Source organism: Mus musculus, chromosome 18, assembly GCF_000001635.26.
Source record: "Mus musculus strain C57BL/6J chromosome 18, GRCm38.p6 C57BL/6J".
Classification (NCBI taxonomy): Eukaryota; Metazoa; Chordata; class Mammalia; order Rodentia; family Muridae; genus Mus; species Mus musculus.
This window is the reverse complement of record NC_000084.6, coordinates 44,267,735-44,283,273: the sequence shown is the minus strand read 5'-3', so window position 1 is coordinate 44,283,273 and position 15,539 is coordinate 44,267,735. Positions and strand designations below refer to the sequence as shown.

The 15,539-nt window shown below is 37.6% G+C and overlaps 1 protein-coding gene and 1 long non-coding RNA gene across 2 annotated transcripts; one reads left to right on the top strand and one right to left on the bottom strand.

Annotated features, from left to right (window-relative positions):
• Positions 1-5,573: 5,573 nt before the first annotated feature.
• Positions 5,574-13,166, bottom strand: Npy6r (neuropeptide Y receptor Y6). Its single transcript, NM_010935.4, has 2 exons — positions 12,940-13,166; positions 5,574-7,932 (listed from the first exon to the last, which is right to left on the bottom strand). Exon 2 carries the CDS (start codon positions 7,758-7,760, stop codon positions 6,645-6,647), a length of 1,116 nt encoding a protein of 371 aa, NP_035065.1. The 5' UTR covers positions 7,761-7,932; positions 12,940-13,166; the 3' UTR covers positions 5,574-6,644.
• Positions 11,438-15,261, top strand: Gm41716. The gene is made up of 3 exons (XR_877371.2): positions 11,438-11,509; positions 13,586-13,669; positions 14,030-15,261. It is a non-coding gene; the product is annotated as a predicted gene, 41716 (long non-coding RNA).
• Positions 15,262-15,539: the final 278 nt, after the last annotated feature.

Sequence of the window (15,539 nt, the reverse complement as noted above, 5' to 3'; positions counted from 1 at the left end):
TCAGTTAAACCTTTCCAGAAATGCCCTCATAAACACACACTGATGTATGTTTTCATTTCAATTCTCAATCTAAACAAGTTGGTGATATTAACAACAGTGGGCAAGTTAATATTTCATGTGGCTTCTCAGAAGGATGAGAAAGTCTGTGAGATCCATCCAGTGCTTTCTGTTCCTTGCTACATGAGAAACGAAGGTCTCTTTACAATTATTGTAGGACTAGGTCCTGCTGAATTTTTGTCTTATAAGCCATATTTCAAATTCTTCCACTAATCCAGGTATCCAACATTTCTCTTAGGCTCTAAACCCACACCCACTATTTAATTCTGAAAGACCTGGGTTCATAATTTCCAGCAGGAGTGCAGAAGTCCAGTTTTTTTTTTCTAACTTTAGGGACTGTGGACATGCTTTCTAGAAGATGTATGGATGAGGAGTGGCTTTGCCTAGAAATGGTCCTCAAGTGTTCCATGGATCTCTGAGGCTTGACTTCACTTAAATGTGTCTGGCTAAACGTTCAGGAGCTTGGTGCTGACATTCTTCTCATTTGTATAAAAAGCATGGCCATTTTACTGTAAGAGTAATGTGTACCATCTGGACATCAATTCCCCTTGAAGTTATTTATCTGAACAGACTGGCAGGTCACATGTACCCCGTGTTACTATTGCTAGCAGACAGGAATGCTGGTCAGGACCAGTCAGGATACTAGGTTTTAATCCCATTTTTTGCAAATTTATCCAAATGCATAATTGTTCTGAATGACCATTGGTTTCCTGTAGGATCTGAAGATGTAGGTTCTAGTGAGAAGACTTTATCCTACTTTCCCTTTTAATTCCTACCCTTGTAATTGTCTGGATTATGGGCATTCTTCTTTTATATAGCTTATTCTTCCAAATCAGATGCTAGATTTACCTCTGCCTGACTCAGGGAGACATGCCTAACCAGCAGTTTCCTTATTTCTGAAGTGGAGTGGGTTCATTTACCTTCAATATCCTTGTTAGGATTGATTGAGATACGAGTCGAGAGATAAGATGTGTGTTGTCCCTTTGCTCTCTGGAATTCACAAAGCAGCTAAGAGAACTCTAGCCCCACATCATTCCAGCTTAACTTCTATTCATCCTCTGCATCTTCCAGAAAGACTCTCCACTTCTTAGATAAAGATAATTGAAGTGGAAAATTTTGGTTTCTTTGGAGAGTCACTTGTATCATATGATGCTTTTCTGGAAATTGTCTTATGAGAGGATATTTTTGTTGAAGCAGATTTGTGGGAGGATGTTTTTCTGAAAACAGACACATGATGGTTTTCTGGAAGCTACCTTAAAAAAAAAAGACATGTACTGTTTTGCTTGAGTGGATGCTTGAGAGAACACATGATGTTTAAAAAGAGTAAATATAACCCAACAGATAATAGATGTTGCTGTGTGGTATTGGTTCGCCTTGCCACTCTTTGCAGGTCATTTTTTTGTGACCTTGTACAAAACAAAACAAAAAACTTCTGGTGATGTCTTGGTGGCTTCTTGCCACTTCTGCAGATTAGGGCCAATTGGCAGAGCCTCATAGTTTCTTCTGGATTAAACTGCTGTTGCTGACTCATATGGTGTTTGCGAGTGGATGGAGCTACTGTTGCTGATTCATGCAAACTAAACTACTGATATCCTGATAATGCAGATTGGATTCGACTGAAAGAACTATTTCTAAACGAGTCCACATCCTCCTTTGCCTTATTACCCTTTTCTTTCCAGTACCACTGGTGGGTGGAGGGCTAGAAGGGAGGTTAAAGCCTTTAAGTACACTTATTAAAGTAGGTTTAAAAATATAAGCCTACAGAAAATTCTTGATAAATATATTTGTGATATACTTTTTCTATTATATCTTTGTTCACTTTACTACTGTTCTACTCTGTTTCCTCCTCCTCTGCCATTGTTTCATCTCCCCCACCTTCTCTACTCTTTCTTCCCTTCTTCTCCTCAAAGTCCTTCTTCTGCTTCTTATTCTGCAGTACCAGGGATTAAGCCTTAAATATTCTAAACAGCTATTCTACCACTGAGCTATAACCCCCAATTTTCAGTTTATTTTTTCCATATTTTTTAAAAAAGCTATAATTTATGATAGACCTTAAATCAATGAGAACATAGTTTATGCCTCCCTTGCTGCCTGTTGCATTTCAGCACATAGTAGATGATTATTAAGCATTTTATTTGATTGAATGGGTGGATAGATGATTTGCCCAAATCTCAAGCTAAATTTCTGATTTGCCTCTGTATGCCAAAACTTCTTATAGGCTTTGGATTCTTTGGTCTTAACTCCAGAACTTTTGTTTTTAGCATCATTGTTTCCTTGTTAAAGAAGAATTTCATTCTCCGAAAGAATAGAGCTCTCTTGTTTTTCACATTATAGAAAATCTAGTTTCTCTCACAGAACACTAATTGTATTGTGAGACCCCGACTTAGAGCATTTCTCCCTGGAAGGTAAAGCCCCTGGATGTTCCCCAAGCTTGTTTTCCCTGATCTTTAAAAATACAGCTAAAAAGAAGCTCTTTGTTTTCTATAGCCAGCAAAAGCCTTTTTGTTTCTATACTGTACAACCAGAGATGCCTGCCTTCCTGTGCCGAGGACATGGAGATAAAAATTCAGAAAGAACTCACTCCCCACTCCTGCCTTGTAAATTTCACCAAGGATGCCTGGAAGAGATGAACTCTTCCCAACTCCTCCCAACTCTCCTCCCAACTCCTCCCAACTCTCCTCCCAACTCCTCCCAACCCCTCAGCTAGCTGTTAAAAGCCCCCTACTGTCACTGCTTGGGGACGAACTCCCCTGCCCTGCATGGCGGAGGGACTTTGTCCACAGCTAGCTGATAATAAAACCTCTTGCAGTTTGCATCAGGTGTGGTTTTCTCTTGAGATGTTGGGGTGTTGGCCAGCTCATCCCGGGACATGAGCAGAGGCCCAGCATCAGGGGTCTTACAGTATCATTCTTCTAGAGACCAGGTGTCCTGGAAGTCTTTTTATTTTAAAAGCTTTTTGCTTCAGGAATCTTCCAGTACAGCAAAATAGGTGCTTCTAGAGGATTTCTACTAAGTTCCAAGACATGTCAGTTAGCTATCTCTCATTACCAAATGGCATTCGAGCCATTGTGGTGGTTTGGATGAGAATGATTGATCCCCACAGGCAAGAATACTTTCATGTGTAGTTGCTAGTTGGTGAACTGTTTGGAAGGATCAAGGGGCATGGTCTTGTTGAAGGAGGCATGTCACAGGGGGTGAGCTTTAAAGTTTCAAAAGCCCTTGCTAGGCCCAGTGTCTCTATTGCTGATCAGGATGTAACATTCTCTGCTACTGCAGCACCTGCTATGTGTTGCCACACTTTCCACCATGATGATCCTGAACTAACTTTCTGAAATTGTAAGCAAGCTTTTTTCTTTTTAAATTAAATTTAGAGTTGCCCTGGTCATGGTGTCTGTTCATAGCAATACAACAGAGACTAAGACAGCCAAAAAAGTCTACTTTGTTCTTAAATCCTCCTAGGAGGTAGAGTGGTTTTGTTTGTATTCCTGTCATCAAAAATGTTATAAGTGTTGATATTTCAATAGCTTTTTAGCATCTACTCTGCCAGACACTAAGTCTTTATATTTAGGTCTATATACCACTTTCAAGCAAAGATTTGTTATTATCATGTATGTATGTATTTATAAATATGTATAAACATAAAAGGATTTATTGGATTGATTTATAGGACTGGATATAATTCCAAATTATTTTGAGAAACTAATATCAAGATATTCTTCAGTTTCCAAAGCACTTTTTCTTTGCCTAGTTCTATCTTATATTCATGGGTGGGGATGGTAAGAAGCTTCTATAGAAAGAATTAAAAACAAGGTCTTCAAAAGTTTGGAGGCTAGCCTGAAAGAACATTTTTAGCTATGTACAATAGAGAAAAACACAGAATAGTCTATCACCAAGTTTTAGAGGTCCTGTTACCACTATCTACCATTTAGCTTTTCTCTCAGGAGAAACATCAACTTCAACTACAAGTTTGATTTGAAGAGCACATAAATGGGGGAAAGAGATCTTCAGACCACAAGAAACATTTACCTTCTGTCTCCCCCTTTATTTCATTCTTGACTTCATGCAGGAATTCCTGGACATAGCTATTCTGAAACACTAAATTTTTTTGTCTCTTCTGTAGTATCCTTGTTTGTGCATAAGTGCAAATTAACTCCACCTTTGGTATTAACTCTGCATTTACACGGTCTGAATTTTCTCGTAGGCAGCTTTCAGTCTGGCCAAAAGGAAGGGAAGCTTTCAGAATTCTTGGTTAATCTTATAAGTGAATACAGCCATTGTAGTATATAATATAATATATATATACAGTGTATATGTTTCTCTGAATGTCAGAGCCGGGTCTCATGGCATAGTCCTTAATCTCAGCCTGGCACCCACTTCTCAGTGGCCAAAAAAAGGGAAATATTTACTGACAGGAAGGAAAATACCAAACAATCAAACTTTCTCCTTAGCAACTGGGACAGTCCCCAGCAACAGAGCTTGAGGTAAACTTAGCCACAAGCTCAGAGTTCCAGATGTCACTCACTGACTCCTTTGACCCTACGCTAATCCAAACTAGGAAGTACCAGTAAAGTTCAGAACTTTCTCTATACTCCATTCCATGGTCGTGTGAAGGGACAGATCAGAGCAGGACTCTCTAGGGTTTTGGCAGGCTTTCTGCTTTCCTTGCTCAAACTTGGCAGCTCTCCTGATGGATTCTTATTGTTAGCCTTCTTTGCACACACCCAGACATTCAGGGCCTGCCAGAGCCAGTGTGAACCTAGGATACCCTGGTCTAGCTCTCAGATGGCCCTTCTCTTGCTGTCTTAATGGAGGGCCCTTTGAAAAATTTAAGAGCATGGTGTGGTGGCTAAGGACAAAACTGAAGCAGGTCTATTGCCATGAGTTAGAGGACAGCTTGATTACAGGATGAGCTCTTGTCTCCCAAGCTTTCTTTTTCTTTACTCCTTAAAAGATAAACACCAGACAGTCATAAAGTTATAACATTAGTAACTTCTGTTTTATGAAAGTTAATGGCACATTTTAAAGAAAAGTAAAGGAAGCAGATGAAAAACCACTCTTACTGTGGAACTAGGGGGAGTCAGGTTGAGGAGACAGTAGGAGTGTGGGTCACACAAGGGAACATTGGTGTTTGTTTGGGGTATTCCCTGCTTTTAGTAAGTTGAGTAGTGTTGGGTAACAATGAAACTAGGGTTGGTATTTCTTTACTATGCAAGTAAGGGATTACATTGGATATTAATTACAGAACTCAGTGGGGAGAGGTAGAATGGGAGCGACTCAACCATTTGTTTGCTAAGGTGTCAGACTCTTGTGCTTTCAGGATTCTAACCTGCCAACCCATATTATGAGGCCATCACATTTTACTTACCTTGGGTGCCTTGTAGTGCTTTCATGGTTTATTCACCCCGAAATAGCAGAGAATAGACATTCTGATGAGAATTGGAAAAGAATGAAAGGAAAGAGGAAGGGAGAAGGCCATGATAGAGTCCAAGAAGGGAAATAAATAATCACAGGTATTAGGAGAATATTTATTGAAAAGAAGACATGCTTACATTTGTATATGACACACATAGGCTGCAGTCAAATTTAATAAGTATCAGGGAGGTTTACCCTAGGAAATGGTAAAGCTTGTGTGAATTAGTAGAAGTCTCTGAGCTAACAGATGTTTAAACAAAAGGTCAATTATCTTGTTGTAAATAATCTAGCCGATGGTCTTATTTAGTGAATATTCTTGAATAATGTTTAAGTACTGAGATAGATGATAATTTTCTGGAATGCTGGAGTTAATTATAATGCTACTGTTGATAATAATCTCCCAGTTTACAAAGTTATAACGAACCCCTGCTTAATATACATAAAGACATCAGGATAAAAGGCCGTTTTGTAATGAAATCTCTATCGACACAGAACATTCATTAGATAAAATGATCTCTGCTATAATTGGAGTGCTATTGAATGAATGACTAGTTTTCCTAGTCTTAATAGCATTGTAAGTAAAAGAAATGGAGCATTATAACAACTTCAGAGTCAGATACAGACAGGGAAATTAATTATAACTATAGTGTTCAGTATACATGTTAAAACAAGCTTTCAATTATAATCCAGATATAATTAATTAATAATTTATGGTAGTATGCTTTTTGATTTATCTAATTAATTGAATAGTTATGTGATTGCAAGTTATAGTCTCATATGCGAAAGTTGAATTTCTTTGATGCAAAGGAGGCATAGTATGGGTTTTTCCTGCCTGCAGCACAACTAATAACTTTCTAGCTATTCCAGCGAATAACGTGAATTTTGTACCCCAGACATCTCTGCTGTCCTTGTATGCTCTCTCATTTTTGTTCTCTTCCTCAGTAATGATGTCTAGGTTGTTTAAGTTATTATTCTTCCAAAGGAAAAAAAGAAAGGGTAGGGATAAATCTCTGTGTGTTCTATGGCTGAATGGAGTAGACATGCTTAACTTAAAGCAAAACTGGGCCCAAAGATATTATGTGTTTAAGTCTGGCTTCCTCTGCACCTTGCCCTATTCCATACTATTTCTTCTCTTTCTTTCATAACAGAAGGGCTTTGATTTTGCTTACCAGTTTCTATATGCCTGTTGGTATGTGAGCCAGTTTTAATGATCCCTTGGATTCATCTGTGTGCATAGTAGACATGGCAATATTTTCATAACTTTCCTGAGGTTCACCACACCAACAGTGGTGAATAAGCATCATTAGATCCTTCTGGAAGTTTTTGTTGAGAAATCCATAAAAGAGAGGATTTATGCAAGTAGAAACCATAGCAATCAAGTGGCAAACTACAAATACCAGGTCGTGGTGGCAGCTCATCAGCATCTCATGATACCAGTCGAAGATGACATTGAAAATGTTCAAGGGCAACCAGCAGGCTCCAAAAGTCACTACGATGGAAATCAACATCACATTTACCCTCTTGTTCTCATTGAGACGGCTCTTATTTTCCTTTCTCCTGTCCACCTGCCTAGTTCTTTTTCGGAGGCAGAGAACGATCTTCAGGTAGCAGATAAGAATGAAACCCAGAGGGACAAAATACTGGAGCATAAATAATGATGTAGAAAAGAGGAGTTGGTTCAGTTTAGAAGGCCAAATCTCCACACAAGCTACCTGGTGGGTGTAGATGTCAGTAGGGAGAGAGAGATTATGAAAGGGCTCATTGGTGAGGTGGTAGGACAGGAATAAGGGAATAGACAATGTCAGAGAAATGAGCCAAATCAAGATGATCCCCCAATAGGCATGAGCTACTCTGGGTTTCCAGCCACGGGGGTTCACAATCAGCTGATATCGTTCAATAGCAATCAACACAAGGGAGAATATGGACACAGAAACTGAGACACTTTGCACGTAGGAAGTGAGTTTACACATAGTGTTCCCAAATACCCAGTGGTCCATCAGAGTGTAGATGACCGTAAAAGGGATGCACATGACACACACCAAGATGTCAGAGAGGGACAGGTTGGCAATCAGTATGTTGGTAACATTTTGAGCTTCTCTCTGTTTCTTAAAGATGATGATGATAAGAGAGAGGTTTCCAAAAATGCCCATGATTAGGATCACAGTATATGCTATGAGTAGCAAGAGTATGGCTAGAAAAGGGGGTTGGCAGGATTCAAAGTAGAAAAATGCCGAGTTGTTGCTCTTGCCACTGGTTTTATTAGGTGTTGGCTGGTTTGTGAGCACTTCCATTATGTCAGGATTTTAATTAGAGATTTTCTAAGCTTCCGTGTATCCTCAGTGGATGTTTGGCCATTGGTTCTTGAGGGACAACTCTCAACATATAATCAATGAGTTAAATGTTTATGATCTCTGTCTGTATCTGATGGAAACACATAAATGACGTCAGCATGCTCTTGAGATCCTAAAAATCAAACAGAATCCAGAATATTAGTAGAAGGTTTTGTTTTGTTTTGTTTTGTTTTTGAGAGAGAGAGAGTTCCATGTAACCTCAGCTTTCCTCAAACTCACTATGTACAAAATGATGTCCTTAAGCTTCTGATCCTCCTTGTCTCTCCTTGCTGCGTACTGGGATTACAGGCATTCATCACAACACAAGGTTTTATGTAGCCTTGGGAATAGAACCTAGGACTTCATGCATGTTAGGCAAGCACTTTATCAACAGAGCTGGATCTCCAGCCCACAAAATCTTAACAATGGAGATGATTCTTAACAATATAGATAATTCTACAAATAGGACAATGCTCTTGAGAGAATGTGGACATAAGTTAAGCAGATGGCTTACCTTGTTTTCTTCTCTTCTCTCTCTCTCTCTCTCTCTCTCTCTCTCTCTCTCTCTCTCTCTCTCCCCCTCTCTCTCTCTGTCCCTCTCTCTCTCTCTCAGTATTTTATTAATTCTATCAGTATAGGCTTCAGAAGCAGTAAACGAAGACTGTAACAACATCCTGGTGACTATCTAAGGCAGTACAAGTATATATTTCCATCCCCTTTAATTTCTGCCTACTTTAAGAATTATATGAATATGTACACTCTTCATCCAATAGACTGCAGATCACTAAGGTATAGATTGTACAATGAGGGCCAGAAGGTTATGTTTGGATTTGTATCTGTCAATGTTAGTGCTTATGTCCATTCCAAAAACGCCTGGTTCTTATTCATGGTAACAATACAAAGAGATAAGACTTTTAGGAAATAAGCAGGCTAAACAATCTTTCCAGTCATGAATTAGGGCCACATGAAGAGGGATGAGTGCTTTTGGATGCAGCTTAGTGGTAGAGTACTTACTTAACACAAGCAAGGCTTTGTGTCTCATCTCTTTCAAAGATCTGTACACCTCTTAACTTAAGCATCCATCAAGGATTTTGCTGCTTCTATCTCCTTTGCATGTAAGGACTTAGTACTTGTTTCCTCTACAAAAGCATCATCTTGTAAAGCAGGCAGTGGTCCTCACTATGCCTGAAGTTGCCAGCACAGTGATTTTGGACTTACTAGTGAGCAAAACTATGAGAAATTAATATTTGTTGCTTATAAACTATCTAACATATTGTATTTCTAGCAGCATAATGGAATTGGATTAATTCAGGTTCAAAGCAGTTGTACCCGAATTTTTGACACTGGAATACAACACTGTCTCCTACAAAGTTCATGCGTGAGAACCATGTGGTTAAGTTACAAAAAAAATTTTAAAAAGTTTTATAATTTTTAAAGTGTGCTCATGAATTTGTGTTCTGACACTCTCATATCTACCATCACCCACTTCTATGTAGCTTGCAGGCTGTAGATTGGAAATACCCAATGAAAGCATTACTGGAAATGATTTAAGCCAGATTCCTATGTTAAGAATGGAGGTAAATAATGCCTACCTGCTTGAGTTGTGACAATTAAGTAACAATGTACAACTGAATTATTCTCTCATCCTCAACATATGGGAGAGAGTAGATGTTTAGTGTATGTGCTGTTAAAAACTGTCCCCTCCACTGCCCTGAGCTAGGTTAACGTCTTCAAGATGGGAGCTAGGATTACAGAACACAGGTGTTGTGGACTAGTGTATGCATTCTCTTTTTGTGTCTTCCTTTTCTGGGATGAAGTAAATGTTTGGTTTCCTCTTCAGCTTTTGGGGATATCAAAGAAGGAATTAAATGCATAGACATCTACTATTTAGAATTAATTTTGTTTATAATCTGTTCCACCAATTCTTTCTTCCTCCAGATTTCTTCTAATGTCCAGTGGATAAGGAGCCCTGGACCCATGGCTCAGCATAGTTTAGAGTGGTCATATTCAGAGAAATTATTTATATCAGAAGACACCACAAAGCTAATGAATAAAGAATTAATGGTGAGATTTCTATCCTAAAGAGGACACATGGAAGGAGGGCAGAGAGGGAAGGATGGAAAAAAAAACCCTCCTCATATTGGTTTATTCTTTAGGAATCTTGGGGGGAAGAAACACAAATAACACTGATAAAGGAGACTGAGCAATAGGAATGGAGGGCATGAACTTTTCTTTAGAGTGTGAAATTACTTTGGCTTGCTCTTCCCCGAGTCCAAAGGCCTAGAAGATTGTTACTGGAAAGAAATAACCTCAAGAATGCTTTTTGCTTGTACAATAAACACCACAATGAAGAACACCATAAAAATACCGTGGATGAATAGAACCACTGATAAACACAGTATACTTTATAAAGACAGCCAAAAGAACTTATCAATGATGTGGTGACAAGGAAAAATAGCCATGTTTAAAAACATCAGGATTTCTACACACCTGAAGTTCACAGATACTGGCTGAAGGGACATTTCAAAGTATATTCAAGCTTTTTATGTCACTTGATAGACCAGAACTACAGATGAGAAATAGAAAGCGTCGATTTCTAACTAAAGGCTTTCTACCAAGCAAAATTCACTTAGATAGGAAAAAGAAAGAAAAGAAGATGGGCATTAACTGTGTATGCAGTCTGGTGTGCTAGCATGGTATGGGGCTTCCTCACAGAGCTCATAGCTGCTGCTAGCTCATGCTCAACTTCTTCATCAGTCAAATTAAATTTAAAAATGGCTTTTTTATTACTTCATAATGGCCAATGAAATGGTATCTTAAGAACATTTCATAAACTGCTAAACAGTGTTCATTATTGTATTGTCTGCCACTTGGGTAGAATTTTTGTGGGAAGGGGTGGGAATGTTCTAGTTCTCTCTAATTTACAGAAAAATCAAGTCTCAGAAAATCCAAGAAATTAGCTGGAGCTAAAGCTCTCTCTCTCTCTCTCTCTCTCTCTCTCTCTCTCTCTCTCTCTCTCTCTCTCTCGTGTGTGTGTATAACTGATTTTCTCTACAGTTTTTGATGTCTGTTAGAAAAACACACTTCCTATGAATCCTGGGAATACAGCTGATAATAGCTTTCTCTTTACAGATGTGAAAATGCATAGAACTTTACAGAGTCCCTAGCAAGCAAGAAAGGAGTAAACATCAGCAGCCTTTATCTGTTCTTTCTTGTTAATGTGCTCACAGAGGATGGGGTACTTGCCATCCAGCAACAGCAAGTACAAGGCTGTGAAGAAACCTCCCTTCCTTTGTAGGTTGATTACTATTCAAGGGAAAGAATGGCTCTCAAGTCTATAAATTCCAAGAGAGGCTCAGAGCTCAGAAAAGTCAGAAAAGTGTTGGATGGACTTTATCTGGGAGGGACTCAGAGATGAATGCAAGAGGTGTATTACCCAAATGCTCTCTGCACAGCTCAAAGATTAGCAGGGAAATCCCTAAATATGGGCCTTAGATTGCACTGTGGGCTTTGCACTTTACTTAATTGGTAACTCTGAAGTTTCAGTCTGTAAATCCTTCTTATCTGGAACTGAAGTCATAAAAAGATTCTTAGGATACAATTCTATTTTAGGAATGTTCATCTTGAATTGCTTGGTAGAAATGCTGCAGATGTAAGATCTCAAATGAAGAGTGACTATTGGTTAAATCTATGGGTAGCACATGACAGAGGTAGGTAATCTCTAACCTTCAATTTGATTATATCTTACTTATGAAGTGTCTACCTTGATGTGTTTTATTTATGTATTGTGGTATAATAATTTCATGTTAAATTAACTTAAAAATATTTTGGATTTATATATTTTAAGGTGAACAAAATACGATAATTACCCTATGAAATCTTCAATGAGATTTTATTTACTTATTTTGATGTCTTTTTGTTATGTTGTGTTCTTTTTTAATTAACACAATTCTTATTGGAGGGAAGAAAGGTGAAGTAGGGTACAGACTTGGATTGTATTTGTCCCTGATCATTCTTTTTTCTCATCACTAACACCTTCATTTTCTGTTCATCTGCCCATTTCTAATTTCTGTTTCCTCTTTCTTTAACTCTAGATACATTTTAGGAAAACAAAAAAACATATTTTACATTATTGAGAAATATATATTAAAAAAAACCCCTCTAAACTCTTTGCCTTGAAAGTAATCCTTCTGTACTGCCCTCATTTGACCAACGTCACCATGAGCACAGTTCAAATCTCTTGGCCTTCAGAGTTCTATATGCTTGCCACTATTTTCTTGTTATACTTTTCATTAAAATGTTCTATGTTTTCTATTCTTAGTTGTTCAAAATTGGCAGGAACATTCTGTAGCACACACACACACACACACACACACACACACACACACACACACTCCTGAACTCACACTTTCTCCTTAAATTTCAAAGATCAAACCCCTCAAATTCTATCATCATGTTAATGCAAATAAAATCTTTAGTTGTTAGAGCATTAATGGTTTTTAAAGTACTGCACATTTATTAGTTTATTCACCAAGCAGTCAGTCATGCATGGACAAGGCAGGCTGTCTTAACCTGATCTTTACATTGTCTCACGCTTTCACTAGGAAAGGCACTTAATTTTTTATTTATGAACTATGATCCACTGACTTGTTCATGATCAATTAGAATTGTATATTCCATACCATATTATCAAGCCATATTTTTGTATATGTAGTCATTTAAATAAAAAAAACAGTGAAATGAATAGTTCAACAAAGACAAATAAAATTAGAATCTTGTACACCCCTAAGAATGAAGATCTGCAGTGAGTACCCACAGTAAGTATCAAGAAACATGTTGTACTATTTCCTAGCCTTAATAAAAAGTACAATTGGCCTGACTAACATTATAAACCTCTTTATTCCACTCCATTATTTGCTCAATAAAACTCAATTGTATACCTACTATGGTGCATTCTAGAGCTATGGATTTGATTTTAAGATCACAGAAACAAGAAATCCATTGGTGTTATTAAACTTGGAAACAGAAGAATTCTAGTTTCTAATGATTTTATAATACTGAATATCTTAGCACAAAATGCATATCCGAAAACCGTATTTACAAGATTTATTTTTGACAAGTTTGTTTCTCAGTTTCTTACCTGTTAGAAATTTTCAGTCTGTAACTCTGCTTTCATCTTCTACATGCTTGCTTTCTTCAGTGGTGCTATTCTTAAAGATTACTTCCTTGCAGAAAGATGTCACAATAACCATCCCTCCAAGTTCCAATACTTCTTTTTCCTGCCCTGATGTATTTATCGTAGCTTCACTTCAGAAGCTATTCCCTGGAGTTGGAGTCACTATCTAGGCAGAGAAGTTGGAATTCTGTGATCCAGTGGGTGCTGAAGGCCACTGCGGAGCATGAAGGGAGGAGTCAGGACCTTGGCAGCAGTGAAGCATAGCTACAGCTGCTTAAGCAATGTGAAAAAAATGTCACAAATGCCACTTTCTAGTGTCTGCAGAGATGATAAAAATGCGTCTGGGAAACTAGCATTTTCTGGCATATATAGTGACGCTTTTCAAACAAGAGTAGCTTTGTAAAATTCTTAAAGTTAATTTATAAGTCCCTGGAAAATTATTAGTATACATTAGTAGCTAGTTGTAGACATTTTTCTTTTACTCAATAGATGGATTTTATCTATATTGTGCCATAATTTATAACTAATAAAATGTTCTAAGAATTGAAATTAACATTGAATTTCTTAGAAAAAGATAAATTAAAAGGGTTTTTTTTTGAGCATCATGTAGCCTTGGCTGGCCTTGAAGTTGTGTAATCGTGGATGAGTTTCGAATCATGATCCTGCTTCCACCTGCTAAAGACCGAGATTACAGGTGTGTACCACTATGCCAGATAGAAATGCAATTTTTAAACATGACTTTGAAAGTAACAATTGATTGCCTATTGCTCTAAATGAAAGTAGGCACTGAAAATGGTTTATACTTGAAATATCATTAGGAGACTATTCCTTATTCAAATTTTGGTTATTTAAAACACATGTCCCCTTCATCTGTTCACTTTGTTAGGTCAAACTGTGCTATTGATTATTTTAAGTCTAGGTTTAGTAGTCCTATTAAATGTCACAAGTAAATGTTATATCACTACAGAGGGCATAAGAAAAAATAAGTTAGATCTGGACTATAATGGCTAATAGGTTTTATGACTCACAAATTTCTTTCTTAATTTTTTATCAGATATTCTTTCCTGAAGATTGGCATTCTGTTCAAGATTCAGTCTAATCTACATCAGATCCTAACAATGAACCTTTTTAGCTACTAGGGAACTTACAGTATTTCACAAATAATACGTGGCCACTAGTATGCACAAAATATGATGCTCTGTTGATAGGTGAAGCTACCAGTGAGAATTCTTGAAAAGAAGGTGCGCCTGAAAGATTGATTGACTAGAACTCCAGTGATATGGAGAAGTTGGAATGTTGCAGATCCATATCCTAGTTACCTTATGTTGGGTTAATTCTAGCTTCCTGAATCCTTTGCTCACCTCTATGTCATAGCTAACTTCCTGTGACTAATAATTAACAACTATTTGTAATCTATTGACTTAAAAGTCCACTGGTTTCTATCAACCCAGAAGCTAAGAGTATCATAAGAGAGCATCCAAGACTTATCAAACAAACAAACAAACAAACAAACAAAACCCCTCCTTTTTGTAACTGACTCTCTGATGTACCCATTAATGTGTTTTAAACTTGCCTTGATTTATGAATTTCTTTGTTCTGCCACTAAAAGACCTCATGAGACATATTCCACATGGAAACATGAAACCAGGATAACCTAGTTCCATGTTTTATGGGTCACAGTACTCAAATTTGGCTCTGGAGTAAACTACCTCTTTTTTTTTTTTTTGAGGTGAGTGCCATCCCCCCTTTCTCTCTGTGTGTGAATGTTTATGTACAATGAGTAAACTAGGCAATAAGGAAGATGAGATGAATTTGCTGGCATTCTGTTCTTTGTAGCTTTAGGAACTACAGAGAGAGCCCAAGGTAGATCTGTGTTGAAGAGCCCCTCCTAGAACCCAAGAGCTCAGAAATCTTGGGAATAGTTGGACAATGATGGGGAAGAAACCGAGGTAGAAATAATGGAAGATACTCCTTAGATATAGTTGATACTGAGGAAGGGAGAACCCATCATTTGCCAGGTAGGAGAGGCTTAATAATGGCTAGTATCGAGTAACCATCATAATCAGGGAGTACACCATTTATAAACTGTTTGAGTTAGGAGGTAGTTTTAAGCAAATTGGCTAGAGAATATGGAGGAAAATGGAATCAGTCCTAGCTCAGTGGAAGTAGAGAAATGGAACAATGAAACTACTCAGCTATCCTCAAGACAAAGACTTAAATTTTGACTCAATAGGAGAGAAATTAATTTTCTTAACAGGTGAATATTTCATTGTGTAAATGTTCCACATCTCTATTATCTATTCTTCAGGAGTCAGAAATCTAGGTTCTTTCTGTTTTTGTTTTTGTTTTTGTTTGTTTGGGTTTTTTTTTTTTTTGGCTTTTATGAATAGAGATCAATGAACATGATGAGCAAGCATCTCTGTATTCAGATATAGTGTCCTTTGAGGATATGTCGAGGGTGGTATAGCTGGATCTTGCCGAAGATTGATTTTCATCTTTTTAACGAATTCCTACATTGATTTCTGTAGTGGCTATATAAGTTTTTACTTCCACCAGCAATGAAT

Coding starts and splice junctions, on each gene's coding strand:
- Npy6r (NM_010935.4), bottom strand. CDS start 7,760: ATGGAAGTGCTCACAAACCAGCCAACACCTAATAAAACCAGTGGCAAG.